The following is a 15,715-nucleotide window of genomic DNA, read 5'->3' on the forward strand; positions in this document are numbered from 1 at the left end:
TCATATTAAGTACAAATAAGTTTGCTCTGTACTATTTTGGCATCACAGTTAACATACATATATGTGCTACTTTTCCCATTCCACAATCCTGTGTTTTATTAATGTAAACACTTCCTCTGCAATTCTTTAAACTTCTTTAAACTTCTTTAAAGTTTGAAGACTCCCTCAATCACATATTTTATCTTTGCTATATCTTCTTGTTGTACCTTTCAGCAGCATCATTTCATGCAAATTGATTCAAGATGGGGACTGTTCTTGCACCTGTTTTAAATAACCAAACTCTTCTCAGCACTGTGTAAAGTCCATCTAATCCAATAGGCAGAGCTCTTGACTCATTGATCTCACAGCACTATAAACATCAGGCATGTTTAATAAAAGAGGAAGATTAATTACTCCTCTTCCACAACATTTTTGTTGTTGCCGAGAAGAGGAGGCAAGGCAGGAGCATCTTCTAACTGTTCTCCACCCCAGTGCATTCATTATTCCAATGAATTAACCCTCTGATCCAGCTTCCTCAACGTTCCTCATAAACTGTAGATGTTGTGTGCTTCCTGCAAGGACATGGGAGAGAGCAATGGTAAGTAATGTCCATGCAAGGTCAGGAAGACTTGTGATTGTAAGAAATGATGTTCAGCAGACATTTCCTCAGCCACACACCAATGCAGAAGCATCAAGGACAGATTAGAGGGAAAGCTATTGCTTACTCTCCTGTGGAACTTCATTTGAGATCCTGTGATTCAATAGCAGTCTTGATTAACTCCAAGCAATCAATGGCCCAGCCTGTCAAGTGAAAGAGAAGGTGTTGGAGCAGACAGGGTTAATAAACTACCCTCAGGTCTACCCAATTTTCAAGTTTCAGTGGTCTAAAGCTTTATATGTATATTAATTTTTGCTAACCACTTTCAAAAATTCAGAATCAGTTGGGGCTGCCCTTAGGCCAACTTTTGATCTTTTAAAGAAATAAGCTTCCTTATTTAAAAATGGGTTGTCATAAAATATAATTTTGAATTAGTGTCTTTAATTACGCTACTGAAATAATTTGCTTCAATGCAGCAGGCCTCTAGTGTAATTTTTCTTTCATTTGAATGGCACTTTAAATATAAAGTCTTTTTGAGCAAACTTCTATTAGAAGAACATTCCATTTAAAGTTCATTATGCCATTTCCAAGATGAAAGAGAAGCCCTTTGTGTTGCGTATCAAGGAACAACCCACAGTGATGGTGTGTTAAATGGCCACTTCCGATAACAATCAGTTCTGCCTATTGGTCTTACATGGCCATGCTGCATTTCCATTCATTTTTGTTCCTCAAAGACTGCATTAGAATAATGTCCCCAAACTGACAACCTTTCAGTTTGGCATTTTATAGCATTTTATTTAACTAGAGCTTTGTTATTACATCTGCTTATGGTAATTTATTAAAGATCAGTACCCTGGCTGGAGATAAAATCTGTGGGAGTTCATTAAATGGGACTCTATAGGGGTCTTACATTCTTGTGCCAAGTCACATTTTTCTACATAAGTAATTTTAAATGATGGTACGGATTTCTTGCATGTTCTCGTTCTAGTCCCAGCAGTCTCGTGTGTTTTCTTATGCTTTGGGTTTTAGTTTAATATGCTTATGTGGCCTGATAGATTTTATTAATGTTAACACTATTGTGATATTTGGAGTGTCCACGTCTGAGGGAACTTGTGGCGTGACACAGTGATGTTCCTATGTGGTGACCCAAATAAAATAGCATTGAATAGTTCTCTGACTTCGTTTGCTAAAAGAGTTACGTTGTACCAGGCCAAAGTGAGGGTTTATACTTTTTTGGTGCAGAATTTCACATTTCAGGTACAGAAACCAGTATATATTACATATTTTGTTAAATATTCACATTGGGGTGGGGAGAGGCAAGCAGCATTGTCCTGGTAAGAGAGTAATTTTTTGAATTATTTGTGTCTGTATGAGGTTATATAATGTAAGACATTCGAGGTACAATGTAAGACATTAGCGGTACAATGAACCCCCCCCCCCACCACCACCAAAACACACACACACCAAATAAGTGGGTTCTTGATCAAATCAAGCTTGAACTGTCCCTAGAAGCTAGAATGACTACACTGAAGCTATTGTGGTTTAGTCACATTATGAAAAGATAACAGTCACTGAAAAATACCATAATGCTAGAAAAAGTTGAAAGCAGTAGTAAAGGAGGAAGACCTAACTCTATAAAGGAGATCACAGCCCTCAGTTTGCAAGACCAGAGCAATGATAGCACATTTTTTAATAATACTTGACTCATAAGGTCACCATGAGTCACAAGCAACTTGACACACACCTATCCTGGGAAGCAAATCAGATGTAATTTCTGTGTGTTAGTTATGGATTGTGTTTGCTATGTACCGGTAATCATTATCCCTGGTGATCCCTTATGCAGATGTGCATCTCCATTACCATCCAAAAATGTATCCAAGGGATATCCAAGATGTATCTACCCATTGTGATATGGATATAGATACCCATGTCTATATCTATATTATGAATGTATGAAGAACGGGATTTACATATGCAAAGCTCTTAACTGGATTTGATGCCTTTCTGGGAAGTGTTGAGAAGCGTGCCTGTAATCTTGCTAGCTGCTGCTGTTGAATAGGCATATTTTAAGTAATGTGACCAAAATAGCCATTTTAGTGTTCAGAATGCATTTTATGTGTTATATATTTTCTCCCACTTTTCAGCCAATACATTGGTTCCCAAAATAACTCACAAATATTGACACGCAGTACAAATTGTTCTTTGCAGAGCGGAATCTCAGTGAAACACATTCAGGTTCAGTAGAGGGGTGCCTCATTGGTTCCTTCTCATCATCTTAGGACCCATTCAGTAGTGGTTGGAAGCTGGATATAGAATATATTGGTTCAGAACTTTCAGTTGAGTGGACATTCCACAAAATCATTTGACTATTTAAAAATAAGTTGCACAAATGAATATTGAAAGAAAGAATGCAAGAAGGTTTGAACATTTTCTGCTCCTGTGTGTCACACCAGCTTTCCTTTTTACATTTTGCCATTTTAGCTTTGAAAAAATATAGTTGTGAAGGTGCAAGAAAGAAATATTTTCCTTAGCTTGAATAAAATATATACCCAGCACTTTAAAATAGACCTATCTTCATATATACTATAAGATTATAGTTATAAAAAAGCTGCAGTGTTGACTGTTTTATCTTCTATGCCTTGCAATACTGTACAATCCCATCTGTTCCTTCCTGTTCTTGAGCCACATCAGCATGACAAAATTACTAATTGGATTTCCCGTATATAATCAAGATGTTCACTTCAGCAGTCTCTCTTAACATGTAAGATATCAGAATTGTACATTACAGCAGTGTATACTCAAGGTATCTCCAAAACACTTGGTTTTAAAGGTTTTGAAATGTGGTTTTATGATGTATATTTTAATTTGTTGGCTGCTTTACTAGCCCTTGTGAAAGCAGAAAGGTAGGATGTTAATTTTGTAAAATAAAAAACAATACATATTGAAAATCTTCATGCTGGGGGATTACAAGGTATGTACCAAGGAGGCAGCTTTCAAAGATTTGCAAGTTGTATGCTTGATGCATGAAAATAAGTTTCCAGGCTGCTTAACAGATCAGATAATTATGAACCTTTGCTCGGCTTTTGTTAAAGGCAATATTACCAACAGGTTTCTAGCCAGAGTAGTTTTCTTGTTTTCCAATCAAAATATGATTTGCATTCAGTTAGTTAGTCTTCAAATTGCTGTGACAGTCTTGTGATGGGACTCGCTTTCACAGTGAAAGTGTTTTGCTTCAGATGTTTGAGGCCATAATAGACATTGTCAAGCTTCAGTATGAACTTTGGACTTTCTCGCGCTCATCAATTTCACATTCATATTGTTTCAGGAAGTGAACTTGATTGCTTCAGTGATACACTTTAAAAATAAGTTTTTAATATTCATTGTGCTTCTGCCCTTTCACACTGTAAAGATCTGACCACAGACCTACCGCAGACCTAATGCACTCAGCGCAGCGTCATTGCAGTTCACTTTGTTCTGACAAAAAGCACTGTCATTGTCAAGTTTTGCTTCAATCAGAAGCAAATTCTGTTTCCTTCACATTCTTAACAAGCAGGTCCAGCCACAGCCCTAACTTGTGAGAGTTTATTCCTTTAAAAAAAAAAGTATGTAACATGACAACTGTAGTCACTGGAACATATTAACTTCCTCAAAAAGGTTTTGTTTCTGCAGAAGCTTCCTGTATTTTGTGAAGCTCTGTGTATGTGAAAACATCATGAATTGCTGCACAAATTTCCTTCATTTTAATCACTGGAAAAGCAGTAAAATATCTACTCTCTATTTTGTGGATAAAGATTCCAAACTATCCAACTTCTTTCAACAGGCAAGCAGCCCTACCACTGGAACAGCTCCCAGGAGCCAATCTCGGTTATCGGTATGCCCTTCTACTCAGGACATCTGTAGGTATGTGCTAAATAAGTATTCTTAATCTGGTTGATAGACATTCCTTCTTAATCTAGTGATCTTTAGCTTTTGCTTTCTTCTAACCTCCGTCATAGATGTATGATTGTATCTAGCTTTCATTTGTCATTGTTTTTATGCCTTTTTCATTTCTCCCCCTTTTAAATCATAATTTTGTTTTCATTTCAATATCTCTTATTTTATTGCTTTCTCTTTCTCTCTTTTATCATTTTCCCATCCATCTCCTTTGCTCGCTGATTTGTTTAGATCTCCAGCCTTGCATGACATTTCAGAAGAGAAGTTTGAAACCTCAGTCACAATGCTGACTTCTGCTCGTAAAGAGCCTGGTAAGAAACAGTTGAAACGAAGGGTTAGGCGGCGAAAGGAGGCTGAAGAGACCAGTAAACATGCAGAAAAGCAAAAAGAAGAAAAAGATGGCTATGTGCCCACCAAAATTACAAATACTAGGTGGAACCATTTGTGTAATGCATCATCTGATTCATCAACTTCAGATGAGAATGCCTGGGCCCTGGTTAGAAAGAGAGAAAGAGCCAAAATGCTCAAAAGAACAAGGAAAAGGAATAGCTCAAACACTCAACAAAATGGCTCTTCCAATAAGGACACCACTGAACTTGTTGCTGTGCAGACAAATGGGGAAGAGAAGAAAGAAACAGCTGAGCCTGAAGATCCCATTTTAAATCACCAGCAGGGCAAGACTTCAAGGTGGAAAGAAACCAGCCACCCCCCGTCATCAGTATCCTCTGTGGAGGCAAGAAAATCCTTGAGACAGTGTGGAAAAAACAAGTTCAAGAACAACCACAAGGATCCTGAGACTTCAGATTACATTAGGCAAGACAGACAAATCAAAGAAGAATGTGTTTCAGAGAGAGTCTCAGGCAGTGATGCTCTATCAGTTCCGGGAAATGGAATACCTGTTGGGACAAGACCTGCTGGGGCCACTGCAGCTCAGAAACCCCCTGTGTTGTATGATGACTGGTCTGATGATATCTCAGAGTGCAGGTTTGTTTCCTAATACAAAAGGAATTGCTAATTGCCATGAATTACATGGAAGAGCTTTTTTTTCCCTCCCTGATTCATGCTGCTATTAGGAGTTCAAATATATATATTTGATTATAAGGATTATATTTATATAATCATGTGTGGCCACTTAAAAACAACATGTCATTTTGGTGTTTGATGCAGACTTTGATACTTGTTCTAATTTCATAATTAAAGATGTGTCATTGGATTATTTTAGAACAGTAGTAGACCAGCAACAGGATATGCATTCCTTCCCAGGAACATTAATTCTTTTTGCCAGGATAGTAGGATGTATTTCTTCTGTAAAAGAATAATGTCACATTTTAAAGGTTACCAATGTCACATTTAAAGGTTCTGGTGCTTGTGAATTATAAATAATCTATGATACCTGGTTTCTCAGACTTAAGTCATCAGTTCTAATTAGTATGATCTACAAATTATTTCTACATTTAAAAAAAATAACTTCCTTTGTAGCCTTTGGGATGTGTTATTCTCTGGGTGTTTTCCTGTGTCAGCATGTACCTCAGTAACTTTTGTTGTCTAATTTTTGTCCTTCTAATCTCTGCAGTTGACAGTGATCTAATGCATAGTCTCATTGGTAGAAATGGTAGGGAAGTTTAGGTTGAAGTACATGAGCGTCAATTCATTTTTAGTTCTGCTGTTGTATTATGTATTGTATAACATGGATTGGATCCAAATAAAATTGGCCAGGTTCACCAATTCCCTTTTGCCATTGCACACTCTCCTCTGCATGTTGCCTTATCTCCCAGGAGAAGCATTTTGTGGACTACAATGGTAGGAGGGGGGTGGGGCATCTACGGGGAAAGTTCTACAGGGAAATTTAGTCTGGATCCAAACCGAAGAGTTAGTGGTGTCTGTCCAGAGTCAGGCTGATGTATCATGAAAGTCTTCTCTGTTGTTTTGCAGTAATTAATTATTGTTATTTTCAGAAAATGTAGTAAGGATTGTAATGTGCAGTTTTGAAGTTCTTAGAGCTGTACAGCATGCAAAAGGAGACATTCTTTTTACAGAATTCCATTGTGAAATCTTTTGTATTAGAAGCAGTAAATTAAATATTGGTAGGTTTCATGTCTTTAAAAAAATTACAGTTGGATGAAATGGTGTTAGAAACCTTCTCCAATTCATTAAAGTAGAATGTTCTCCTTGGGGTACAATAAAAAAGAGGACTGCAGACTAATATCAGAGCATTAAATTAATATACAACACATTGGTAACTATGCTGCCTTTGGATGTTTTTTATCTCAGAATCCTGTCACAAAATTAGTGCATACCTTTGTGGTTAAAATTAAGATTGTTAGAATGTTGCCATGCAAATTAATAACATACAGAAAAGGGCTTGCTAGGAATAAAACACTGGGCTTTGCAATTGCAACAGCCTTGCTCTCATTTTATCAGAAGTCTTTACTTTATAACATGTTAAAGCAGTGTTAAACCACTTGTCGATTAATTCTATCAGATTTTAATAAGTGGCTATACAGTTAATGTGTAATCAGAATTAATATTTTTGTAGTCAAAACATTTGCTAGCTTTGTGTTTCTTCAGACTGGATAAAAATCCACTTGAATATTCAAAGGAAGAAAAATGAGGTAATGCTCATATGCTGTGAAAACATATAAGGAGTATAGGAGTATTTAAAACTTTGTGCTTTGCAACAGTCTGTGGCATAGCACTATGACTTCAAAGAGGGACATGTCAACTTTACATTAAAGTACTAAAATGGCTTGAAAAGACGCAAGTTGCATTTTGATGAAACGGGAAAAGGATGCTTAGAGTGCCTTTCTCTTGGAGGCGAAAGGCATCTTGATGGGTGCTTTCCACCCCAGCTCAAGGAGGCAGGAAAAGGAATTTCGTCACTTCCTGTCGAGGCTTGGACCCCGCCTTTTGCCAGTATTCTTTCCTGCCTTGCCAGGGAGTGCACGAAATTCTTGGTCTCTACACCAGAATCCTGCTTGAGTGTCTTTTCTCCTAACTACCCATCCTCCTGTCTGTATCTTTTGTCTGGTGTTTGTCTTCTGTTGGTGGATGCGTGAGTAGAGGTTTTCCTTTGGTGGATTTGGGTGGATTGGTTAGAACTAGTGTAGGCCTCAAGCTTAGGCCCTGTCATTCCCACCTCCACCTTCCCTCATACTCCTTCCCGCCAAAACTACGTGCCATCTGCAATGGCCGATCAGCGTTTTTCACCCTCCAAGGGCTACTTCCATCGATCGGCTGCGGAGGCAACCCAGTTCTCCCGAAAACGCCCAGCCCCTGCTTTTACAGAAATGCCTCTTGGCTCAACATCGAAAGCAGCCGTTTCGACTCACAGCCATCCTGAGGGGGATCGCGGGCCAGCGAAGCTGACTTCCAAGAAGCGCCCCTCCGCCTCTTTGGCGGCGCTGCCACTCCAAGCAGGGAAAACGGGGAAAAACAAGCAGACGAGCGCACTGCCAAACACCCCCTCCAGGGGACAGATGGATGAAGCTCCCCCCTCCCCTCAGCCTGCGATCGCTTCTACACTCACTAGACGGGAGCGGAACCTCTCTAAGCATTAGCGTTGTTCCCCTTCAGTCCCTTCTCCTAGCAGACAGAATGAGGATGGCAAAGGAAGGGCAGACGTGGATTTAAAGGAGGGGGTCAACTTGGTTGATGCTGAAGCCCCATTTGACTGGCAATCTCTCACTCCCTCTGATTTTGCCAGCTTTCTAAACAAGGCAATTGAGGAAAAATTGCAGCAGTTCCACCGGGCTGGGGAATCTTCCTCTTCCACCCAAACTGCTATAGGGGCAACACAAGCATCTGCGTATGGGTCTAGGGGTTACCCTTGCTCCCCATTGCTGGGTCCAGCAGAATCATCTCAAAGATCTAACAGGGAACATCATAGATCTTCCCAACGGGACCCTCCCCCTCCTCACGGGAACCTGAGAGTCTGCTCTAGATCTCCCTCGCCAGCACCTGATTTCTCCAGGGAGCATACTAGGAGCTCATCCACAATGCATTTTCCCGGGGATGATGAAGAGAGTGCAGATGAGGATGACCCTTCAGGGAAACGTTTTTCTGACTCTGAAGAAATTCCTTCTCTACCCAATAACTCCCACAAGTGTTTCAAGGATGAGGAATTAGCTTTCCTCATCACCAAAACTATATCTGCTTTGGATCTCTGGGACCCAGAGGATGCCCAGGTTCCAGGAGCCTCCTCTTCCCTCCCTCCCATCAAAGGCTGCCCCAAGGGCAGTAAGCATTATTTTCCCCAGGATGAGGACCCCCGACTGGTGTTCCCAATTCCAGAATATTTATCAAGAAGGAGTGGGAAGCTCCAGCTGCCAACAAACACGCCTTGATCTCTGTCAAAAAACGTTATCTGGTTCCGGAATACGTGGATTCTATCCTTCAGGTTCCTGCAGCCGATGTGCCTATAGTGGCCACTCAATCAGCGGGCCTATTGGTCAAGGAACAAGAGGGGAACATCAGAGATCCCCTGGATAAAAGGTTGCTGAAGAGAACTCACGAATCCATTTCCAACTCCATCAAGGCCTTGGCTCCTGCATCTACTGTTGCAAGAGCCCTCCTAGTATGGGCCCACCACGCCCTAGAGCTCTTGCCACCCGAGCAAGTTGCAGTCAGAGAGGGCCTAGACCGTATTAAAATGGGTGCCGCCTTCATTGCTGACGCCACACTGGACGCCGTGATCCTTTCATCACATGCCATGTCCTCATCACTGGTGACCCGTCGCAATGCATGGGTCAGATCTTGGCAAGCAGATACTCATTCCAAAACATTCCTTACCAGCTATTCCTTTCAGGGAAAATCTTTGTTTGGGGAAGATCTGCAACACATCCTGATTGACACCAAGGATAAAAAGAAGGCCCTCCCCAAATTTCTCCGTTCAGACAGCAATAAGTCTTGGCCGAGGTCCTCTCCCTCTTCCTTTCACTCACATAGGGTTCTCCCCAGGGCCTCTAGAAATGGAAAATCTTCTTCCTGGACCCCCAGGTACTCCAAGAATAACTACTGGTTGAACAAGGGATCTGGTTCCTTTCGTGACAGAGGGAACTTCAGGTCTAGATTCGACAAGAATGTCAGAACAGAGGGAGCACCCCACTCCTGACTGCCCCGGTGGAAGGCCATCTCCTTCTTTTTCAGCAGGCGTGGAACCACGCCCATTTAGACGCATGGACGAAGGAGACGATATCTCATGGCTACGCAATAGAATTTCTATCTCTTCCCCCTACCAAGTTCCTACAATCACCTCTCAGCAAACAAAAGGACAAAGCGTCGACAACCTTAAGGGCGGTCGAGCATCTGTTGTCTATCAGGGCTATAGAAGTAGTCCCAATGGAAGAAGCCTTTTCTGGTCACTACTCTCATTTCTTCACAGTCCCGAAAAAGAGTGGGGACTGGAGGGCAATCCTCAATCTCAGAACAGTCAACAAGTTCCTAAAACTTCGCAGGTTCAAAAATGGAATTCCTTCGTACCATCTCGGAGGCCCTCAGACTAGGGGACTACTTGACCTCTCTAGACTTAGCTGAAGCTTACCTTCACATTCCCATCGGACCATCACACAGGAAATTCTTGAGGTTTGCAATAGAAGGCAAGCATTATCAATTCAGGGCTCTTCCCTTTGGGCTTGCCTCGGCTCCCCACGTTTTTTCCGAAATTCTCCTGGCCCCAGTCACTCTGCTGCGCCAATGAGGTATTCACATACATCCCTATTTGGACGACCTCTTGATCCGCTCCAGGACCTAGGAAAAAGCGATCTAGGACCTAGAACTAGTCGTCCAAACACTTCATCATAGGTTCCTCATCAACAAGGAAAAGAGCATTCTCCTCCCAACACAATGGATCCTTCATCTGGGTGCTGTCATAGACACCAACAGGAATGTCTTCTTTCTCCCAGAGGAAAAGATTTCCAAGATCCAGATGATGACCAGGTTCATTATGCAGCCCAGATCAGCTTCTCTTTGTTCCTGGTCAAGCTCTTAGGAATGATGATTGCAGCCATGGATCTTGTCCAATGGGGACGCTTCCATGCCCACCCCTTACAACAACTACTCTGCCCTTTTCAGCAGGACATCATTCTCAAAAGAGACAAGGCCATCATGGTTCCTCATGCCACGAAGGTGCAACTCTGATGGTGGCTCTGCAGACAGAACCTAACCCAGGGCAAGCAATATTTATATCTCAGCCAACAACAGATTTTCACGGATGCCAGCTTGCTGGGCTGGGGAGCCAGCTTCGACCTTCGTTATACTCAGGTTAAGTGGGACTGACATCTGTCCACGTTGCCAATCAACGTACTGGAGGTAAAAGCCATCTTGCTAGCCCTGCAAGCGTTTCATCATGTAATAGTGAATCAGCATGTTCTGATTCGGACAGACAACATCGCGACCAAATCTTATCTCAACAACCAGGGAGGGTCCCGATCTTCTCGTCTGTCCAGAGAGACGTCTCAGATATTGGAATCGGCGGAACTCAATGTGCTGAGCATCAAGGCCGAACACATCAAAGGCTCTCTGAATACAAATGCGGACTGGCTGAGCCGACAAACCGTCTCACCAGCGGAGTGGACCTTGAGCAGGAAGGTTTTTCAATCCATCACTGTCCGGTTCGGCCACCTGACGGTCGACCTGTTCGCAACAGCACAGAACACCCAAGTTTCTCAATTCATGTCCAGTTTGTACCATCACAAAGCTCTGGCAGTGGATGTCCTCGCCAGTCCATGGCCTCCAACTCTTCTTTACGCTTTTCCGCTCATACCCATCATATCAAAACTACTTCGCAAAATCATGTCAGAGAGAGCTCGAGTCATTTTAGTGGCCCCATTGTGGCCCCGGAGACCCTGGTTCTCGACAATACAGGAACTGTCCATCAGCTCCCTGTATCAGATTCCAGTTACCCCGGATCTTGTCCATCAGGGCCCTCTACTCCATCCCAATCCAGAGTGGCTCAAGCTGACCATCTGGCTGTTGAGTGGAGAAAACTGACCACTAAGGGATACTCGAAGAAGGTGACTGCCACTCTTATGGCTTCCAGACGCTCCTCCACTCTCAGAATCCACAACTACACATGGAAGAAGTTTGTTAGCTGGGCCAGGGCCAGACGCATCGATCCGGAGAATCCTCTTCTATCATCTGTTTTAGAATTCCTCCAAGGATTCAAATCTGGACTCCGTAGTAACACACTGAGGAGACAAGTTGCTGCCCTGTCTACCATATGGCATCATTTTCAAGGTTTCCCTGCTACACAACATCCGGACATACTGAGGTTCTTTAAAGGAGTTCAACAATCTCAACCTCCAGTTTGCCATCGTTTCCCATCCTGGAGACTACACACAGTGCTGTCAGCCCTCACCAAGTCTCCTTTTGATCCAATTCAGACTATCAACCTACGGTGGCTCAGGATGGAAACCCTGTTCCTGACAGCTATCACCTCAGCAAGAAGGGTATCGGAACGCAGAGCTCTCTCCATTGATCCTAATCTGTGTGTGTTCCATGATGACAGAGTGGTCCTTCGCATGGATCCCACTTTCAGACCCAAAGCTGCATCCGCTTTTCATTTGCAACAGGAGATCGTATTACTTTCCTTTTGTCCCCGTCCCTCCCATCCTAAAGAACGTTCTTGGCATACCCTAGACGTTAGGAGGGCAATCAAAGCATTTATTATTAGAACGGAATCAATCAGGAAGTCACAAACCCTATTCATTAACACTTCCAATCCTAATCTAGGCCTCCTTATGTCGACAGCCTCCATCAGTTCCAATCTTAGGACCTGTATTGTGGAGGCTTATAGAGCCTCAAGCTTATCGGTGCCAGAAGGCATTACTGCTCACTCCACCAGATCAGCTTCTACCAACGCTGCCTTCCGACACAATGCATCTGTAGAACAGATTTGTAGGGCAGCTATCTGGTCAACCCCCTCGACCTTTGTTAAACATTATAGGCTACAATCGTGGGGGGCTGCCAACACTATGTTTGGTCAGAGAGTCTTGGAACACATCATAGAAGCGTAACGACAGCCCACCCTAATTTGGGACACTGCTTTGGGAGGTCCCATCAAGATGCCTTTCGCCTCCAAGAGAACGGTCCATTGGGTCACTTACCGTGAAGGGGCCTTCTCTTGGACGGCAGAAAGGCATCTTGGCCCTCCCTGTGCGTCGTTCGCTATACTATGTGTTCCTCCTCTAACAAATTCCACCCGAACCTTTTTAAATGTTCGTTGTATATGTGTTGCAGTTAGCTACTTGCTAGAGTTTACAGGCTGTTTGTTTAGGCCTCTCTGTCTGTTCTACTGTAAAGGCCTGTGTCACACTTGTTCTTGTGTATATGTTCTTTCTCCTTTTGTGAGATGTGGTTCCTAAGTTACTTTTCGAATGGCCCGGTCAATTGAATACTGGCAAAAGGCGAGGTCCAAGCCTCGATAGGAAGTGACGAAATTCCTTTTCCTGCCTCCCTGAGCTGGGGTAGAAAGCACCCATCAAGATGCCTTTCTGCCGTCCAAGAGAAGGCCCCTTCACGGTAAGTTACCCAATGGACCGTTATCTGCAGAACATTCATAAAGGGCAAGTACTTCGTTTTTCTATCTTCTTCGTCCTGTCCACTTGGTACAACTGGAAAACCTGTTTTACACCCAGCACCATCTAAACTTTTAAAGTGTCATTGGCAGTACCTTCTGTTTTCTACTTCAGGACTGCAAATATAGATTTGAGCTTTGCCGCCATAATTTTCCCTCCTTGCTTTTTTTCCTGAACTTACAGCCTGATGATATATTCTAGGCAGCTTGAAAGCTTGCATACTGATTAGTGACATGCACTGTTTTCTGAAATTTTGGTTAGTCCTAATACAGCTTACAACTTGTTTTTTAGAATCTGATAGCAGACCACCACAGCTACCTGGAACCTTTATTTAAGTCATTTACTTATGACACCACATTTTCATATCATTATAGTTACCAGCCTGGAACTGGTTTTTCCAGTTGCAAGCATTTTCTATCTCCAGGCTGAGCTGTGTACTCCATACCAGGAGTCCAGCTGCGAGATTGGATTTTGTCATGAAGAACATGAGTAAATAAGTTAAATAAGTTATTGTATTTAAAAACTGATATTTTTAATTGTTGTGGCAACTATTTTTTTGCACATACGTTCAGGAAATATGTGACTTGGAATGTTGGAAATGTCAATCCACAGACAGGAATCACAAATCTGGCAGCTATGATAGGCTGTGATTTCTAGGATTTGAACCTTCATCTTTCAAATATTATATCAATGGTGTAGTCAACATGTAAGGCTCTACTGCAAGGTTTTTCAGGTACGATAGCTCCTCTGAAGGGGAGGTGCTGAGCTCAGAATGTGAGGGGATAGCAGTTGGGGGGGGGGAACCTGTCAGATGAAAGAAGGTCTAAGAAAAACAAGGGAAGGGCAATTATCTTGATGTTACTTGTTAGTTATTTATTATGTTTCTGCTAATTTTCCTATGTAATTACAAACATACTGTGAACCCATGAGGTCCCGTCCTTGTGGCAGGGTTTGACCTTTGATCAAGTCACAAATGGTTCAAATCTAGACATATTTGGGAGCATCTGCTTTGTATGCAGAATTGTGCCTGTTGACTTCCAAAACAACAGTTCCAAGTGGGGGTGGGGGTGGAATTTCATAATCCTTAGCATTCAGTGGAACATATTCCCAAGAAAGTGTTATTAAGCTTGCAGCCATAACTTCTATCCCAAGTGCCTTCTGTGTCTTTTCTGCTGCACTGAAAATTGGGCCACCTTCCCCACCCCCACTTCCCCACCCCATTTGTACAGGAATGAAGCTACCCAGGACAATGATATATTGCAGTCATTCCTATATGTATCATCCCAGGAGGTAGTATTTATCTCTAGTAGAAGTGCTGCAGAATCTGCTGCATGCTAATTTTTTATCACCAGTAAATGATCTTGCTTGTTAAAACTATCAGAAAACAAATAAGGGAGAGAAAGATCTATGACCCAATAATACTGATTCAGCTAAAACAGGCATACTTGTAGTGAAAAGTGAAAGCTACAATCCTGCATTGAGTCAAAAACCAATATGTAGTGTTTTCTTGTAGTCATAATTTCCTTTGAAAAGTAGGAAGACATTGCAATAAAATATTCATTGAGGAAAGAGCAGAGGGGTGAATACAACATAGCCTCATTTGAACACTATATGATTTAAGTTGCATACTGAGTCAGAAAAGGTGCATACTTTAAAAACAAAACAAAATAATGAAGTGTTGAGAGATCAAACAAGAAGATTAAAAACAATGGCTCATTCCGCACACGCAGAATAATGCACTTTCAAGCTGCTTTCAGGGCTCTTTGAAGCTGTGCGGAATGGCAAAAACATTTGTGAAAGCAGCTTGAAAGTGCATTATTTTGCATGTGCGGAATGAGCCAAAGGTTTTGCAATGGTGCCGGTGTTTCTACTTGTTCCAGATCAGCTGTGTTTTAGTGGAACTGGCCAATTAAATAATTGCCACAGATATGAAAATGCTGGCTGCTGTCCTATCTGAATACGATATTTCTTAACTATTGCACCTAATCAGCAGTTGCCACTTACACTGAAGTAGTGACTGCAGAATTTCCCTGTTAATAATTTTATCCTTATCATTTCACAGTGCTGCTTTTACTACAGCAAAGGATGAAATGGAAAAACCAGCATCAGGTCACTGCGGGTGGCTTGCCCCAACATGTGACTTGAACTTCAAAAGGTTCTAGAGTGGTTCTCAAGTTGTAGATTGGAACCTGAAAATGGGTCATGACTCCTTCCCATGTGGGTTGAGAAGACAGGAGAAACAGAATGCACTGTTAGAAGAGGCTCAAGAATAAATTCTTTGCTTTGCCAAATGTGTAGAAAGACCATGAAATACAACCTACTGCTCAGTAATGCTGCATTTGTAAATACTAAGTTTGAATAATGAATTACAAACTAGTTCAGTGCCAACTGATGCTTTGAAAGTGGATCCCTGAAGCTACAGTATGTTTAAAGCTTTGAGAACCACTGCCCTAAGAGGGCATAGAGCTGAAGTAGAATCTACATCTCTATTTGCCTGGACAATTCATTCTGGATATATTGGCGTTCATCTGACCAGATTTTGGCAAGTCAGGACAAAGACTGGCTTTGGCTTGTACAGGCTATTTAGTTTTTAGGAACGATGTCTACATGGGATGTATGATCATAATGTTAA

The 15,715-nt window shown here is 42.0% G+C and overlaps 1 protein-coding gene across 8 annotated transcripts in view; it reads left to right on the plus strand.

Annotated features, from left to right (window-relative positions):
* The window catches only part of MARCHF1 (membrane associated ring-CH-type finger 1), a 156,571-nt gene that overhangs the window by 108,090 nt on the left and 32,766 nt on the right, over positions 1-15,715 (plus strand). For 7 of the 8 annotated variants that reach the window (XM_048509815.1, XM_048509811.1, XM_048509814.1 and 4 more), the window contains 2 exons: positions 4,398-4,477; positions 4,742-5,494. In XM_048509815.1, coding sequence (XP_048365772.1) covers positions 4,398-4,477; positions 4,742-5,494 — 833 coding nt within the window. The remainder of the gene's footprint in view (positions 1-4,397; positions 4,478-4,741; positions 5,495-15,715) is intronic. The other variant, XM_048509817.1, reaches the window with a different exon arrangement.

This window comes from Sphaerodactylus townsendi, linkage group LG10, assembly GCF_021028975.2.
Source record: "Sphaerodactylus townsendi isolate TG3544 linkage group LG10, MPM_Stown_v2.3, whole genome shotgun sequence".
NCBI classification, from domain to species: Eukaryota; Metazoa; Chordata; class Lepidosauria; order Squamata; family Sphaerodactylidae; genus Sphaerodactylus; species Sphaerodactylus townsendi.